Source organism: Phalacrocorax aristotelis, chromosome 15 (genome assembly GCF_949628215.1).
Source record: "Phalacrocorax aristotelis chromosome 15, bGulAri2.1, whole genome shotgun sequence".
Taxonomy (NCBI): domain Eukaryota; kingdom Metazoa; phylum Chordata; class Aves; order Suliformes; family Phalacrocoracidae; genus Phalacrocorax; species Phalacrocorax aristotelis.
In genome coordinates this window covers 6042260-6056065 of record NC_134290.1, presented here as the reverse complement: position 1 = coordinate 6056065, position 13806 = coordinate 6042260, and the positions used below count along the sequence as shown (strand labels likewise).

Sequence of the window (13806 nt, the reverse complement as noted above, 5' to 3'; positions counted from 1 at the left end):
ATTAAGGTGTCACTTTGAACGAGCCTTCCAATAGAAGATGCACTTCACCTTGCCGCCCAAGGCCACAAAGTTTTCCTTTGCAATATCGCTTAACTTTTTGCTTTTCCCATCCTGTTTGGCTTATGGCCTAACGAAACAGTGGTGAGTATCCTACTCCCTCAGGTCCTCTCAGATGCAGAACCCTGGAAGAGTCCTTGGGAGAGGAGGAAAATGCAGGTAGGAAATGCATGAAAGTGGACTGACATCACCTTCAAACTTCTGGCTGAGCAGCTGGTCATCAGGAAGAGTGCTGGAGGAAGAAGAGGGGACTGAGGAGTTCCCAGGCTCACCTCCTGTCACAGAACTGTCATGGACAGACACACCAGGACCAACCCCTTCAGGGCAAAGTCATGGAGGGATGATGTGAGATAGGAAAGCAGCAGTACCAAGACAACTCTTGCACAATGCAAAAGATCTGACTCCCACACTGCCTGGGAGCCAAGCCATTAAAAACTTCCCGCAAGTCTAAGTCTTACAGATAAAGTGAGGACCCTGCTCTCATTGTGGCTCACACAGAGCTCCAGGAGGCTGACTGAGAGATGATATTACCAAGATCTCTGATCCTGAACCTGCCAACTGAGGGGATATTCCCTAGTCTGCGAGATACACACTGAGATCAGCTTTGTCAGTGGAAAGGAGGACAAGCAGCAGTTTTTCCATCAGCCTCTTCCCAGCTGAAGCACTGCAGGGGAGTTTTTCATAGAGTGATTACTTCCTTGGCTAAGAAAGTATCTGTCATCACAGTAAAAAGACTGCCTGACACCAAAGTTGCAGTTCCCAAAGATAAAGCTGAACAAGCAGCACCACATGCAAGTTTCCCAGCAGAGAAAAGCCATCTCCTATGCCATTGCATGGATTGAGGCTGAAAACATTGTTAAGCTGTATCTTACAGCACAAGAAAGTATGAAAGCACCTGTCAGTTCTGCCAACAGGAAAAAATTAAGACTATTCAAGACATTCAAAACTACAGATTGCATCGCCAGAGGCAGCAAGTCAGAAAAAATGTCAGAATGGTCTGCAACTCAGCACCAAGACTTTGGTGATGCTCAAGGAGCTTTGAGTCAGAGAAACATCTTCAGCTGGTGTTTCAGCCTTGAGTCCAAACACCATTTAGGACCCAATTGGATATTAAGTAGGAAAAGGGAGGAGAGTGAGCCTGACACTAATACGTAACACAGACACGCTGCCTTCTCTGTGACAAAGTGAGCGATGGTGCCACTTAGGGCTGATCCCAACACAGACTGTGGCATCAGAACGGGTGACTGCTTTACATGACAGAGATGGAGAAGGGCATTCAGCTCCCATGACCTGGGACAATACACCACCAGCAGAAACTGAGGCGTAGGTGGAGAAATCAGAAGGGTGGGGAACAGTTCAGTGCCAACAGTGGACACAATGCAGGCAGACAATGCCAAGGCAGCCAAGACCACTGCGTGGTCTTCTGATGCCAAGAGAGAATCTGAACATCAACTCTGACAATGCTTCATCTTCAACTTGGCTGGATAAGATTCTGCACAGACCCTCATGGCGCACAAGCTTGAGGCCTCCGACCCATGGTGGCAACAGCTGTGCTTCCCAAATCTTCAGTCCTCCCCTCAGACAGTAGAAATACCTGGAATGGAACAGCTGGGGCACACGATCAAGACACAGAGGTGAAGCTGTCCAAACCTTCACAAGGACACAGCAAGAAACACCAGAGAGTAGAGCATTTGGAAGGGAATTTCAGAAGTGCAGTGACTGCAAGGAAGCCCTGCTTTCTACTGGCACCAACCAAGCCAGAGGAGTGCTAGTGCAACTTCTGTAGAAAATCTGATGCCTCGTGTAAAAGAACACAACTGCACTCACTGTTGGAAAGTACACGTGAATCTACAAAATCAAAAAATATTCTAGAGTTATTTATCCTCCCTCAGTAAGACTCCTGAGATCTCTTTCGAAGAAGCTGAAATGACCAGAAGTTTGGATCACCAGTCGAAAGCACCTCACATGCCTTTTCCCATCTCCCTGCAAGGGGGATGTGGGACAACACCACGTATGCACACAGAGGAGGCACTCTAACTTGCTCCAGCCAACGCCCCAGCATGTTCTCACGTGAAATGCAGCCAAACCCCTCCAGATTTCAAGGTATTGCAAATACAAAATTTAAATTCTTTCATTAGTAAATAAAGTTCCTGTTAGGTTACATAATTAAAAAGCTTGTCTGCAGAGCACAAAGACAATGGCAGGTGGGAGAACCTGAGTAACACCCTTCCCTGTCTACTCCCAGGCCATCCCAGGAGCCACCAGCCCATCCAAGGCCCATTTCCACAAGTTCAGAGGCCCAAAGGCAGCTCAGGGAATGCAAATTAGGTACTTAGGAGGAACAGATAGGTACTTAGGAGGAAGAGATGCCCCTTCTGGGCTCCTGCCAGGGCTGTCCCAGGGCATCCTCAGCCCCAGTGTCCAGTCAATGGGAGCAGCTCTCTGAAATATCCTTTGGACCGATGGGAGGAACCAAAAGCAGGTAAAGGGAAGGACTGAGATGATCCATCGAGAGCTACAAGGGCATTGCCAGTGTGCAGAGATGCAGTTAGAAAAGCAAAAGCCCAGCTCAACTTGAAACTGGCCATATATGTCAAAAATAACAAGAAAGGTTTCTTCAGGTATGTCAACCACAAGCAGAGAAAGAAGGAAAACATAGGCCCACTGCTAAACAGAACAGGAGAGTCAATCACCAACGATGACGAAAAGGCAGAGGTCCTCAACACTTTCTTCACCTCTGTCTTTACCAGCACTGTTAGGTCCCAGGCTTTGGGAATGAAATTTCCTGTTGATCCAAACACCGACCCACCAACCATGAAGGAAGAGTTAGTACATGAATTATTACAGGAGCTTGACCCCTACAAATCAATGGGCCCTGACACCATCCACCCAAGGGTGTTGAGAGAGATGGCTGATGTCATTGCAAGGCCACTCTCCATAATCTTCGGGAAGTCATGGAGAATGGGGGATGTCCCAGAGGAAGGCAAATGTTACCCCTATCTACAAGAAAGGCTAGAGGGAGGATCCGGGTAACTATAGGCCTATCAGCCTTACTTCAGTCCTCCTGGGGGCCATCACAAGTCAAATGAAGCACGTGATTGGGGAAAGCCAACACGGCTTCACTAAGGGCAGATCGTGCTTGACAAATCTGGTGGGCTTCTATGACAAAGTGACTTGCCTGGTTGACATGGGGCGGGCAGTGGACATTGTCTACCTGGACTTCTTCAAGGCCTTTGATACAGTCCCCCACAGCCTCCTCCTGGAGAAATTAATGCATTATGGCCTACACAAGTGGTCTGTGCAGTGGGTGGGGAACTGGCTGACAGGCCGCACCCGAAGGGTGGTGGTAAATAGCTCCTTTTCCAAGTGGCAACCTGTCACTAGTGGAGTCCCCCAGAGATCGATATTGGGCCCAATGTTATTCAACACCTTTATAAGTGATCTGGATAACGGGATCAAGTGTAGCCTGATGAATTTTGCAGATGACACCAAATTGAGTGGGGAAGTAGACATTCCAGAAGGGAGAGCTGCTCTGCAGGGAGATCTGGATAGGCTGGAAGAGTGGGCCAACAAGAACCTTATGAAGTTCAACAAGGAGAAGTGTAAGGTCATGCACCTGGGAAAATATAATCCGGGAGTGCAGCACAGACTGGGATCCACCTGGCTGGAGAGCAGCTCTGTGGAAAGGGACCTGGGGGTCCTGGTGGGGGGAAGCTCAACATGAGCAAACAGTGTGCTGCTGCGGCCAACAGGATGCTGGGTTGCATCAAAAAGGGCATCGCCAGCAGAGATAAAGAAGTCATTATCCCACTCTACTCAGCGCTTGTGAGGCCACACCTGGAATACTGTGTCCCGTTCTGGTCCCCGCTATACAAAAAGGATGTGGACAGGCTGGAAGGGGCCCAGAGAAGGGCCACCAAGATGATCAGAGCACTGGGAAGCTGCCATACGAGGATAGGCTGGGAGAACTGGGTTTGTTCAGCCTTGAGAAAAGGAGGCTCAGAGGGGATCTCATCCCCATGTACCAGTACTTAAGGGGTAGCTACAAAGAAGATGGAGACTCCCTTTTTACACGGAGTCCCATGGAGAGGACAAGGGGGATGGCCACAGGTTGCTCTTGGGGAGATTCCGATTGGAGACCAGTGGAAAATTTTTCACAGTGAGGACAGTCACCATTGGAATAATCTCCCCAGGGAAGGGGTTGACTCAGCCACACTGGACACCTTCAGGAGTCGTCTGGACAGGGTGCTGGGCCATCTTGTCTAGACTGTGCTCTTCCTAGAAAGGTAGGACTAGATGGTCCCTGAGGTCCCTTCAACCTGTGATTCTGTGATTTGGGGAGGAACAAACATGGGAAAACAGAGAAATAAAAAGCTAAAAAAGGCCAGTTGTACATAAACAGCTGGCTGGTCAGTACACTTGTCGTGGTACTAACTCAATTTCTAACTATTCTCCTGGGCGAGGGGCTCTATTCTGCATGTGCATGTGTGTATGGAGGTCTGAGTGCCAGCAGCTGGAGTGGGACTGGTCACAGAGTTTTGTGTGCCTGGGTGCCATCAGCTGCATGATCGCAGGCCTGCACAGGAACATGTGATTCACAGCACATGTTGGGCCAGATGAGCGATTGAGGAGGTGGCCTGGAAGGAAGGGGAGGAGGGTGTCTAAGGGTGAGCCTGCAGGAGCTGACTACTGGAGGGACCGGTGAGTCCTGCCCGACTGCTGGAGACAGGTATGGGGCTGTAGGCAGAGCTGTAAGTGCCTTTAGGCAAGAGGCACCTGGAAAGAGCAAGGATCCGGACCCGCTACAGGATGGAGAACATGCCCAAGGTGAGACACTGGGAGGTCTGTAGTGTGTCCATGTTATGTGTGTCCACATGACGAGGTCTGTGCCTCTCACCCCTGAGGCTGCAGGCCTTGGGGCTCATCTATCCCAGTGCAAGTAACCAGAGGAATGGGATCCAGGGGCCAGAGAGAGAGATGTGAGTATTTCCACTAGTGGAACCTCATCCTGACCAACCGAGAGGGAAAAGGGTGATGCTGCTGGTGCAGCTTGTGAGTGCCGCACTTGTCTGCCTGTGATGATCTGCGTGGCCAGATGTGCATACATGTGTGGTCTATCTGTGTTTGTGTGTGTGTCTACCAGCAACACATTCCCAGCCTCACTACTGCTTCCACCTCAGGGGCTGGAGGTGTGGCAGCCTCTTCTCGGGCTTGCGGATCTGGCCCTGCCCCAGCAGGTTAATTGGAGGACATCCTCACCACAACCACTCTTCATAGCTCTGCACCAGGGCACAAATACACAGACCAACAGGGAAGTTATCATCGGTATTCTTCCAATGACAGGTGCAAAGGAAGAAGCCAGAAAATCAATACTTTCCAAATATCAATATCAGCACTTCTTTGTAGTCTTTTCAGCCACAGATATTAAAATTTTTATTCCAATTAGAAGTTACCACCTGGATTCATTCCCTTTGTCTTTAAGCACAGAGGCAAGGGACCTGAATTAGAGCTGAGCAGCTTCCCTTGTTACACAACAAAGAATCAGCTTCTAGTAGTGTTTCTCTCCACAGAGAAGCAGCAGCCTAGAGCAATCATTTTCCTCATTCAAATAAATGACTAGACTCTACCTAAATTTTCTAACTGTGGAACACACTGCTGGTAAATTAATTGATGTGTTGCTCCTTCAGTTGTGCAAAATGTAATTCTTGGGCTCGCTGCAACTCAGAGGTGTTGCTGCAGTTTGCGTGTCTAATGGGTTGGAGCTATAGAAGCAATAAAGACAACTGCAAAGACTCCACTGAACATGTATTGCTCCCAGCCTGTACTTATGACTATTCTTCAATTGCTGTCTGTGCTACTTACATTAAAACTAACATGCATAAACTAAGGCTACTATCATATTTCCAGTGGCAGTGCAGAAAACCATAAAGGAACTTAGTTTCACCAAATCACTGGTTGAGGTTGGAGGGGTCTCTGGGGGTTATTTGGTCCAACCCGCTGCTCAGGCAGGGCCACTCGGAACTGGTTGCCCAGGACCATGTCCTTGAATAAAGTCTTTGTATTAACTGATTCTTACCTGTCTTGTTCAGGATCAGGGTTCATAGAGCACACCCAGCTATCAGGGTAATTCTTCTCCACTGAACTCAGCTGGAATGGGAGAGTCCGCCATTTCAGACATACATCTGTTAGACAAACGCTTTGCAAGTCAGAAATATAGAGCCTGAGCCACAAGATCATTTTTTTTCACAGCACTTCTCAAGCCCATTTAATGCCCAAGGACCATGCCAATTTCCAAAGGATATGCAACAACAATAAGAATAGTGGCCAAAAAAACAAACAAAAAAAAGACAGCCGCCAGATATACTGAGTCAATTCTTGCTTCATGCTCACAAAACACTGGAAGGAAGACCTCAAATCTTGTACAAGGCATCCATAACAAGAATCTGATGAAGCCCGGCATCAACCGGTTCTAGAGGACCTCACACTCACTGCTGCAATGACAGCACGTACAAAGCAAACTGAACAGCCAATCCTGAAATCAGTGCTCATCTCAGAAGTCAGGCTGTCCCTTACTGATATCAACGTAAGTCAGAAATTTAGCCACTAAAAAAAAAAAAATCTAATAAATTTTAGATGAACCACAAAGATTTGGCTTCCAGAGTATTGTTGGCCTACCATAATATCAACAGATTAAAAAAAATCAGGTTTTGCCAAGAAAATGCAAACATTCTTAAATCAGGCTCTGGAAGGACGTCAACAGCAGAGGACAAGAACAACGACAGGAAAGCCCTTCCTCTTTGGGAGGAACTTGGGAAGGACTGAGAAAACCATTAAGGCAGGAGAGCCTAACAAAATCATTCCACACGACTGGCCTCACATTACTTGCTACATCCTCATCCCCAAGTCCTGTGGAGAAAATTATGTTAAGGGAGGTTGGTGTCCCTCTACTAAGAAACAACGCAGTTGTGTGGAGATCTCCCTTATCCCAGTAACGGCTTAGCCAGAGCTGTTTAGAGATGCATTAAATTTGAAAGTTTACTGTAAATGGTTCCATTCTGTGCTCACACCTAGTACCGATTATCAGGCCAGTGCCTCAGAATACAAATTACTTGGCCACTTTCCATTACATACAGGGAAGTTACAGATCTTATTCTACTGTTGGGAGGGGTGGCTTTGGCCAGTTCCAGTTCATATGACATTTCTAAGCCCATCTTGACACTGCTACTGGCCACACCTGCCCCATTCTGTAAGGGCACCTGAAGCACATCATGGTTAGTAAATGGTGGAGGAAAGGAACCTTATGCCAAGATGTCCAAGTGTAGCATCAAGTGCAGACAAAGGCAACTCACAGGAGGAGACATGCTCTAGAAGGGGCTAACGATAGCAAAGCTCATCTCAAATCTCCTACCCATTTAGCTGCTCCCCAACTGCTGCCAGGATTCCCTCCCTGCTTCCCCAGGGAGGACCAGCCTCCTAATCGCAGCCTGGCTGGACGCACCGCACTGAATCGTGGTAGGGATCTCCATGGCTCTCCGGCGTTTGTAGCGCAGTTCACTAGATGGAGGCTGGTTCCAGTTTGCTGACAAATAACCAAATTCATCCCAGAACTTGATGATACCTCTCTGGGCTGGGAAACAAACAAGCCCCGACTCAGTATGGAGTCATTACTACAAAAATCACCACCTGCACTCTTGGCTGCCCTCCCCCTTAGCTGCCTTTCAGCCACCAGTTTCCCCTTCCAGCCCCTAGTAACTGTGAAGCTTCATTACCTATAGCAACATCCTTCCAATACTGAGCCAAATGCTCTCCCATGGCCTTCAGTAAGTGTCGATACTCTTTGGCATCAGCAAAGTCTTGTTTATTATGGGTTGGCTCCAGAACCAAATAGGGCACATCCACCACGCCTACCACTCCACCACATGCCCTGGAAGAGGGGGACACAGTCACAAACATCATTAAACTACCAGGTCGCTGTTCAGAGAAACAATATTGAAAATAGCAGGTTACACACACACTCAGTCACCCACCCATTTGGCAGCAGCACAGGTTTTAATTTATCAGCTTTCTAAATTAGACTTGAGCCAGCATCCAGAAAGTAAGGTGGGCTCAAATATTTGCTTTCAAGACCTATTCTTGTCCCTGTAATAAGGCAGTATAGTTACCAGTATTCATAAGCCCCAAATGTGAGCACCGAGCACAAAAGCCTCATACTGCTGTAGATATGACCAAAATCTGTGTAGAAAACTCTCTATCAAGAAACCCAGGAAACACTGGGCAATATTAAATATAAATTATTTGTTGGAATCCAAACTAAAGACTGACGAAATGAGTAAGCCTCATGCTCGTGAAGAATGATTAATGCAGAACAAGGTTATTGCACAGCCTAAGTTATATGTAGGAACATGCCAGGCTTAAGCAAAAAGATTGCTGAAAAATCTCCAGGAACTCACATGCCACCCTCCAGCTGTGGGCCCACCTTCTCATACATCTTTATCAGTCGACTGCAGTTATAGATGAACATGCCATCCAAATCGCGCTGCTCAATATTCACACCAAAGACAAAACTCAGTTCTTTGGGTTCCTTCAGTGCCCTGTAAGAGAATGAAACAGACCCTCAAGAGATATTGAAAATAAAACTCATTATTTGCTTTCATTAGACAGAGAGTATAGAAATCATAGAATCGTTAAGGTTGGAAAAGACCCTTAAGATCGAGTCCAACCACTAACCTGTCACTGCCAAGTCCACCACTAAACCATATCCTCAAGCACCACATCTACCCTTCTTTTAAATATCTCCAGGGATAGAGACTCAACCACCTCCCTCAGCAGTCTGTTCCAATGCCTGACAACCCTTTCAGTGAAGAAATTTTTCCTAATATCCAACCTAAACTTCCCCTGACACAGCTTGAGGCCATTTCCTCTTGTCCTATTGCTTGTTACTAGGGAGAAGGGACCGACCCCCACCTCGCTACAGCCTCCTTTCAGGTAGCTGTAGAGAGCGATAAGGTCTCCCCTCAGCCTCCTCTTCTCCAGACTAAACAACCCCAGTTCCCTCAGCTGCATCTCATAAGACTTGTTCTCTAGACCCTTCACCAACTTTGTTGCCCTTCTCTGGACACGCTCCAGCACCTCAATGTCCTTCCAGCACCTTTGAGCATTACAGATTTACTAACACCTGTCCTGTAGTCTGCTGTTTCTAAAAAACACAAAGCTTTTGTTGAATGTTCATTACAAATAAACATGAACAAAATACAAAAACTTTGCAGTATAGACACCAATTTAGGCTGGACAGTATCTGTTCAGAAAATTTAATTATTCATTTGAATATATTTTCTCCTTCATGAATGGATTCTGGTTTTTATTTCAGATCTGCATGTTCAAAAAATACAGTTAACTAGTTTTATGAAAGTACTGTTAGGTACAGACTGGTTCTCTCCAATGCTAGTTTGGTTTGTATTTTCTATATGTAGATTTCTATGCTAGATAATTCATGGAAATTAAGATTTTGATACAAAACTCCAGTCTTGATATTCAGATTCTGGGAAAGTTCTTGTAATTACAGTTTTTACAATGCTCTAAGTTTGAAAGCTGAAAGATACCACAGCTCTGCCCAGGCAGAGCTTTTTTTCTGGAAATGACAGGATAGCAATTTGTATGATTTCTACTTTATCTATGCAGCAGATGGCTTCAGCAACAGTTGGCCTCAAGTACATTTGTGAGCGCATACGGATTTCTGAATCTGAATCTCTTTGATTATCAGGAATTGTACTGCCTGCGATGCACAAAGCCTCAGGAGATGTAAATATCTCTGTGTTACAAATCAAACAAAATCTCCATGTCTCATGAACAGAACTATTGCTCTTTAACAGACTAAATTAAGTAGGTTCCACAGCTTCCATGAAATCTATGATAAGGATTTTTCATAATGAGGATCCTCAGTTTCAGGCTGAAGGTATCATCAAATGTGAGGTCCAAACTTTTAACTATTGCAAAGCATAGTCTATACCACTGTCTTACCACCCCTCTCGTTTTTGACGTCCCTTATTCCCCCCCCCATATCAAATTCTTAGCACTTACATGCATTATCCCAATGAAGAATTTGACTTCTCCTTAAGTGATTAGTTGAAGACAGTGGCACTCTTTAAAATGATCTGTTGACTCTCTACTAATATATTAAAAGAACCTGACCTTGCATGTATGAGCACTACACAATATTAATCTGCAGATATAAAATGTAACTCTGTCTTAATGGTCAAGCATCTCAGAATAAATCCCTAAAATAGATTAATTTAATGTTAATTTTCTGTTTAAAGCCATCCTCTTCCCTACATAGGTGTATAAGTACCCTGTAACGCACCTTCCTCTAAAAGAGATGACTCTAAAATAAGTTACTAGGAAAACACCCAGAACTGCAGCTTTCAAGTAATTTTAAACCTAAACCTTTGCCAAGAGGTGTTTTGAACACTGCCAGCATAGAAGCAAGGCTAGAATGTTACCCTTTTGGTCTCAGCCCATCCAGGTGGACAACTGTGATCTGAGAGCATGAGTAGGTGTGGCAAAACACCCATCTCGGGGATTAATTTTCTTTTCCTAACTTCTGGAAAAGGATGTATATCCTTAAATTCCAAGTGACAACATGCGTTCACCTACAAAACAGGAAGGGCAGCTCTTCATTTTTATCAGGGAGGACAGGAAGTCAAATTATCATCCAAACCACGGAAAATTAAGTGGTGGGCCAAAAGCCTAGGATTTTATTACTAGGACTTTAGCATCTGTCCTTTCTCCTGGATTTATAACTTTGTCTTACACAGGCTTTAGAAACCAGAAAACACTTCTTTCACTGACATACCCAGCACCAGAGAAACAGCAGCAAACTGTCCTAGGACATTCTCTATAACTCAGGAGTTTTCTGAGAGGCTATAGAAATTGTTTTGTACAGAAGGTTTCCTATTATACACATTTTTCAGGATTTTTTTCTGTTTTCTGGATAAAGTACAAGATTATTGAAAAGCCTTCCCCTCTGAACTGCCTCTGTTCACCGGTGATGAATGGAGGGACAGAGGGGAAGTCATATGCCTGCCCAGAGCTGGTTGAGGACCCAGCAGCTCTCACCTGGGAGCACACATGGCCAAGTCTGTACAGAAATCCAAACAAAAAGCCTTTTTCCCTGCTGTTGGTTAGCTGTCACATACATCTATTTTCCTCATCATCACATATTTGAAACCTGACTAGAGATAACCTTTTGACATATCTACTATTGGGGTATTCTTCCAAACCAGCTGGTTTACATTTTGTGGCCTACAAACCTTCTTAGATTTAAACAGAAAGAACTGCTGAAGAAAACCTGGAATCTCTCATTTCCAACTAGTGAACAAAGGGCATTGAGAAGCTATTTTCAAACAAACTTGAATTGTCCAAGTTCTTGCCTTGTTTTTCAGCTTTTTAAAAGGAACAAGTATTTTGCCTGTTGCCAGGAAGGCCAGAAGACCATTCACAAGATTTTAGTTTGTGCGCTAATTCATCAAAACCAACAATTAAAAGACAAGCTGTACATGGAAAAGTACATGGAAGTTGAAGAAAACGGCTTCTCCCAAAAGTTTCTGCGTTCTCCAGATCACAGCTCTAGCACTTTTAAATTAAAACTGTATTTATTTGCATCTTAGATGCATTAGATCTATCTCTGGCAACAACTCTGGGATAGTTCTGACCTAAGCAGCCATGTAAACTAGCATGCAAAACAACTAGGTGGGAACAGAGACTTGATATATACAAATCCAAACTTTCTCAGACTCAGCATTTGTTTTAAGAGCATTTGCTTCTGGTTACGACTTCATTTGTGAAATGCATATGACAAATTTGCAAAAGAAAAGTATACAAAGAGTGAAATATTCCTGTGAGTACAGTGATAGCGAAGTTAATTGCAACCAGAGCTAAGTTAGAACAGTGTCTTGGGATTTCACAGCACTGACTATAATGGAACTCAGTAAGTTTTTAGAAAACATCTCTACAACTCTAAAAGCCATTTCACTGTAACTTACTAACATTTGTTTGTCTCTCTGAATCTTACCTGCAGAAGAAAAAGCAAAAGAGTGAAAAAAAGCTGACATGAAGACCAGGTAAACATCTAAAGAAAACAAGCTAAATCCAAAGATGTCTTTCAGCAAGTAAGAGGGAAATAGCAGAAGCAACCAGAATAGCAAACTCAATCCCCTTGGTTTAACAGCCAGGGCACACAGGATGTCCAAAGGTATTTAACCTTTGAGCTGAACTGCTCCCTCCACCACACAAGCAAAGTAGGAGAGACATCCAAGTACGTGGAGTGAACAGCCTGGGAAAATCAGAGCTCTGAACCACCTTGCACTCACCGCTGCTTTGCATCCTTGATCCTCTTCTTGACATCAGCCTCCCGGCGCATGGTTATTGCAGAGTTTTGGACTTGACGTAGTGTCACCTGCAAACAGGCATCACACAGTAAATCTGCTGCTGTGAAATTAATGAAATTAACTCACTTCTATGATTTTTGACCCGTTCACAAAGATTTCAGAAGTATTTTAAATGTAAAGAATTCACAAACAGTGGAGGGTGACAATCAGCACACCTTTACATTTAGCCCCTCCCAAATGCTTAGGAGCCAGGTGCACCGGCAGGGAGAGGGAACAGCCAAAACGCACCCAATTTTACTTCTGTCCAAATACCTCACACTCCCTTGGCCTCTTCTGCAGAGGCTGACATCAAACAAAGCGCCTGGGGGCTGGGGGTTGCCACCCCACTCTGAATATATTGGAGGTTGCGTGCAAGGGAATGTCAGCACGCTTCCCACTTGGGCTGGAAACGACATGTAGATGTTGAAGCACGTCCAGTGGTGATGAGAACACAGAGCTGTCTGAACACTGCAGCCAGCACTGCTTCAAAGCCACCACCCTGAACCGTCCCTCAGTGCCTAAAACGTGGTGTGCTGCTGAAGCACAAGGCTCACCCTGGACTCCCTTGTGAGATCCCCTCCTAGGCGCAGCTCAAGGGCACGGGCTTTACTCTCTGCCTCACGAGCCTTCTCCTCCGCTGAAACAAACAGGGAAAAGGATGATGTCAACCATTCGGTATAGATAGCGTATCATAAGGCATTCACCTGAGGAGACCAATTTCCAGAAAGCCTTTGCTGGACTGACACGTACAAGGGTACAAAGGTAACACAAAAAGGTAAAAAACAAAACCTTACATATGAGAGGGCACCACCAACATGCCATCTTTAACTTGCTCAGAGGTCGCAGTCAACACTGGCATAATAGCAGGGCTACACTCTGTAAAAACATGTTTAAGAGAAGGATCCATGAAAAGTTAGTGAGGAACTGGAAAGAGTAAGGATGCAAGTGGCCCTGCCTGCTCTGCCCGGGAGCGTGAAGGCAGAGAAAGGCTCTCACAAAACAAAGACTGAATTCAGGCTTGAAAAGGAGTTACAAAGGGATAATCTTCTTGCAGAGATGAAGGAAAATGACTACTCTCAGAAATGTTTTTGTCTTTGATAATTGCTAAATTTTGCCTGGAAAAAGACAAATCTGGGCTACACATAAAACAGAACACACTGTTCTGAAAACCTACCACTACACCTGATCTTTGCATGCACAAAGTTTACCACCGAGAATAAATTCCCCTTTTTGCTTCTCTTCCAGACTACCAACAAGAGCGCCTGGCAATAGGTACACATCAGCCTCGGATTGCTTAAGATTCATTCAATAAATTTAATTTTCAGTG

At 45.2% G+C, this 13806-nt stretch overlaps 1 protein-coding gene across 3 annotated transcripts in view; it reads right to left on the bottom strand.

Annotated features, from left to right (window-relative positions):
- Positions 1-13806, bottom strand: part of MORC2 (MORC family CW-type zinc finger 2) — a 53937-nt gene that overhangs the window by 8353 nt on the left and 31778 nt on the right. For all 3 annotated transcript variants that reach the window (XM_075110725.1, XM_075110726.1, XM_075110727.1), the window contains 6 exons: positions 13034-13116; positions 12423-12508; positions 8508-8648; positions 7827-7981; positions 7556-7684; positions 6134-6239 (listed from right to left, as the gene is read on the bottom strand). In XM_075110725.1, the coding sequence (XP_074966826.1) occupies positions 6134-6239; positions 7556-7684; positions 7827-7981; positions 8508-8648; positions 12423-12508; positions 13034-13116 (700 nt within the window). The remainder of the gene's footprint in view (positions 1-6133; positions 6240-7555; positions 7685-7826; positions 7982-8507; positions 8649-12422; positions 12509-13033; positions 13117-13806) is intronic.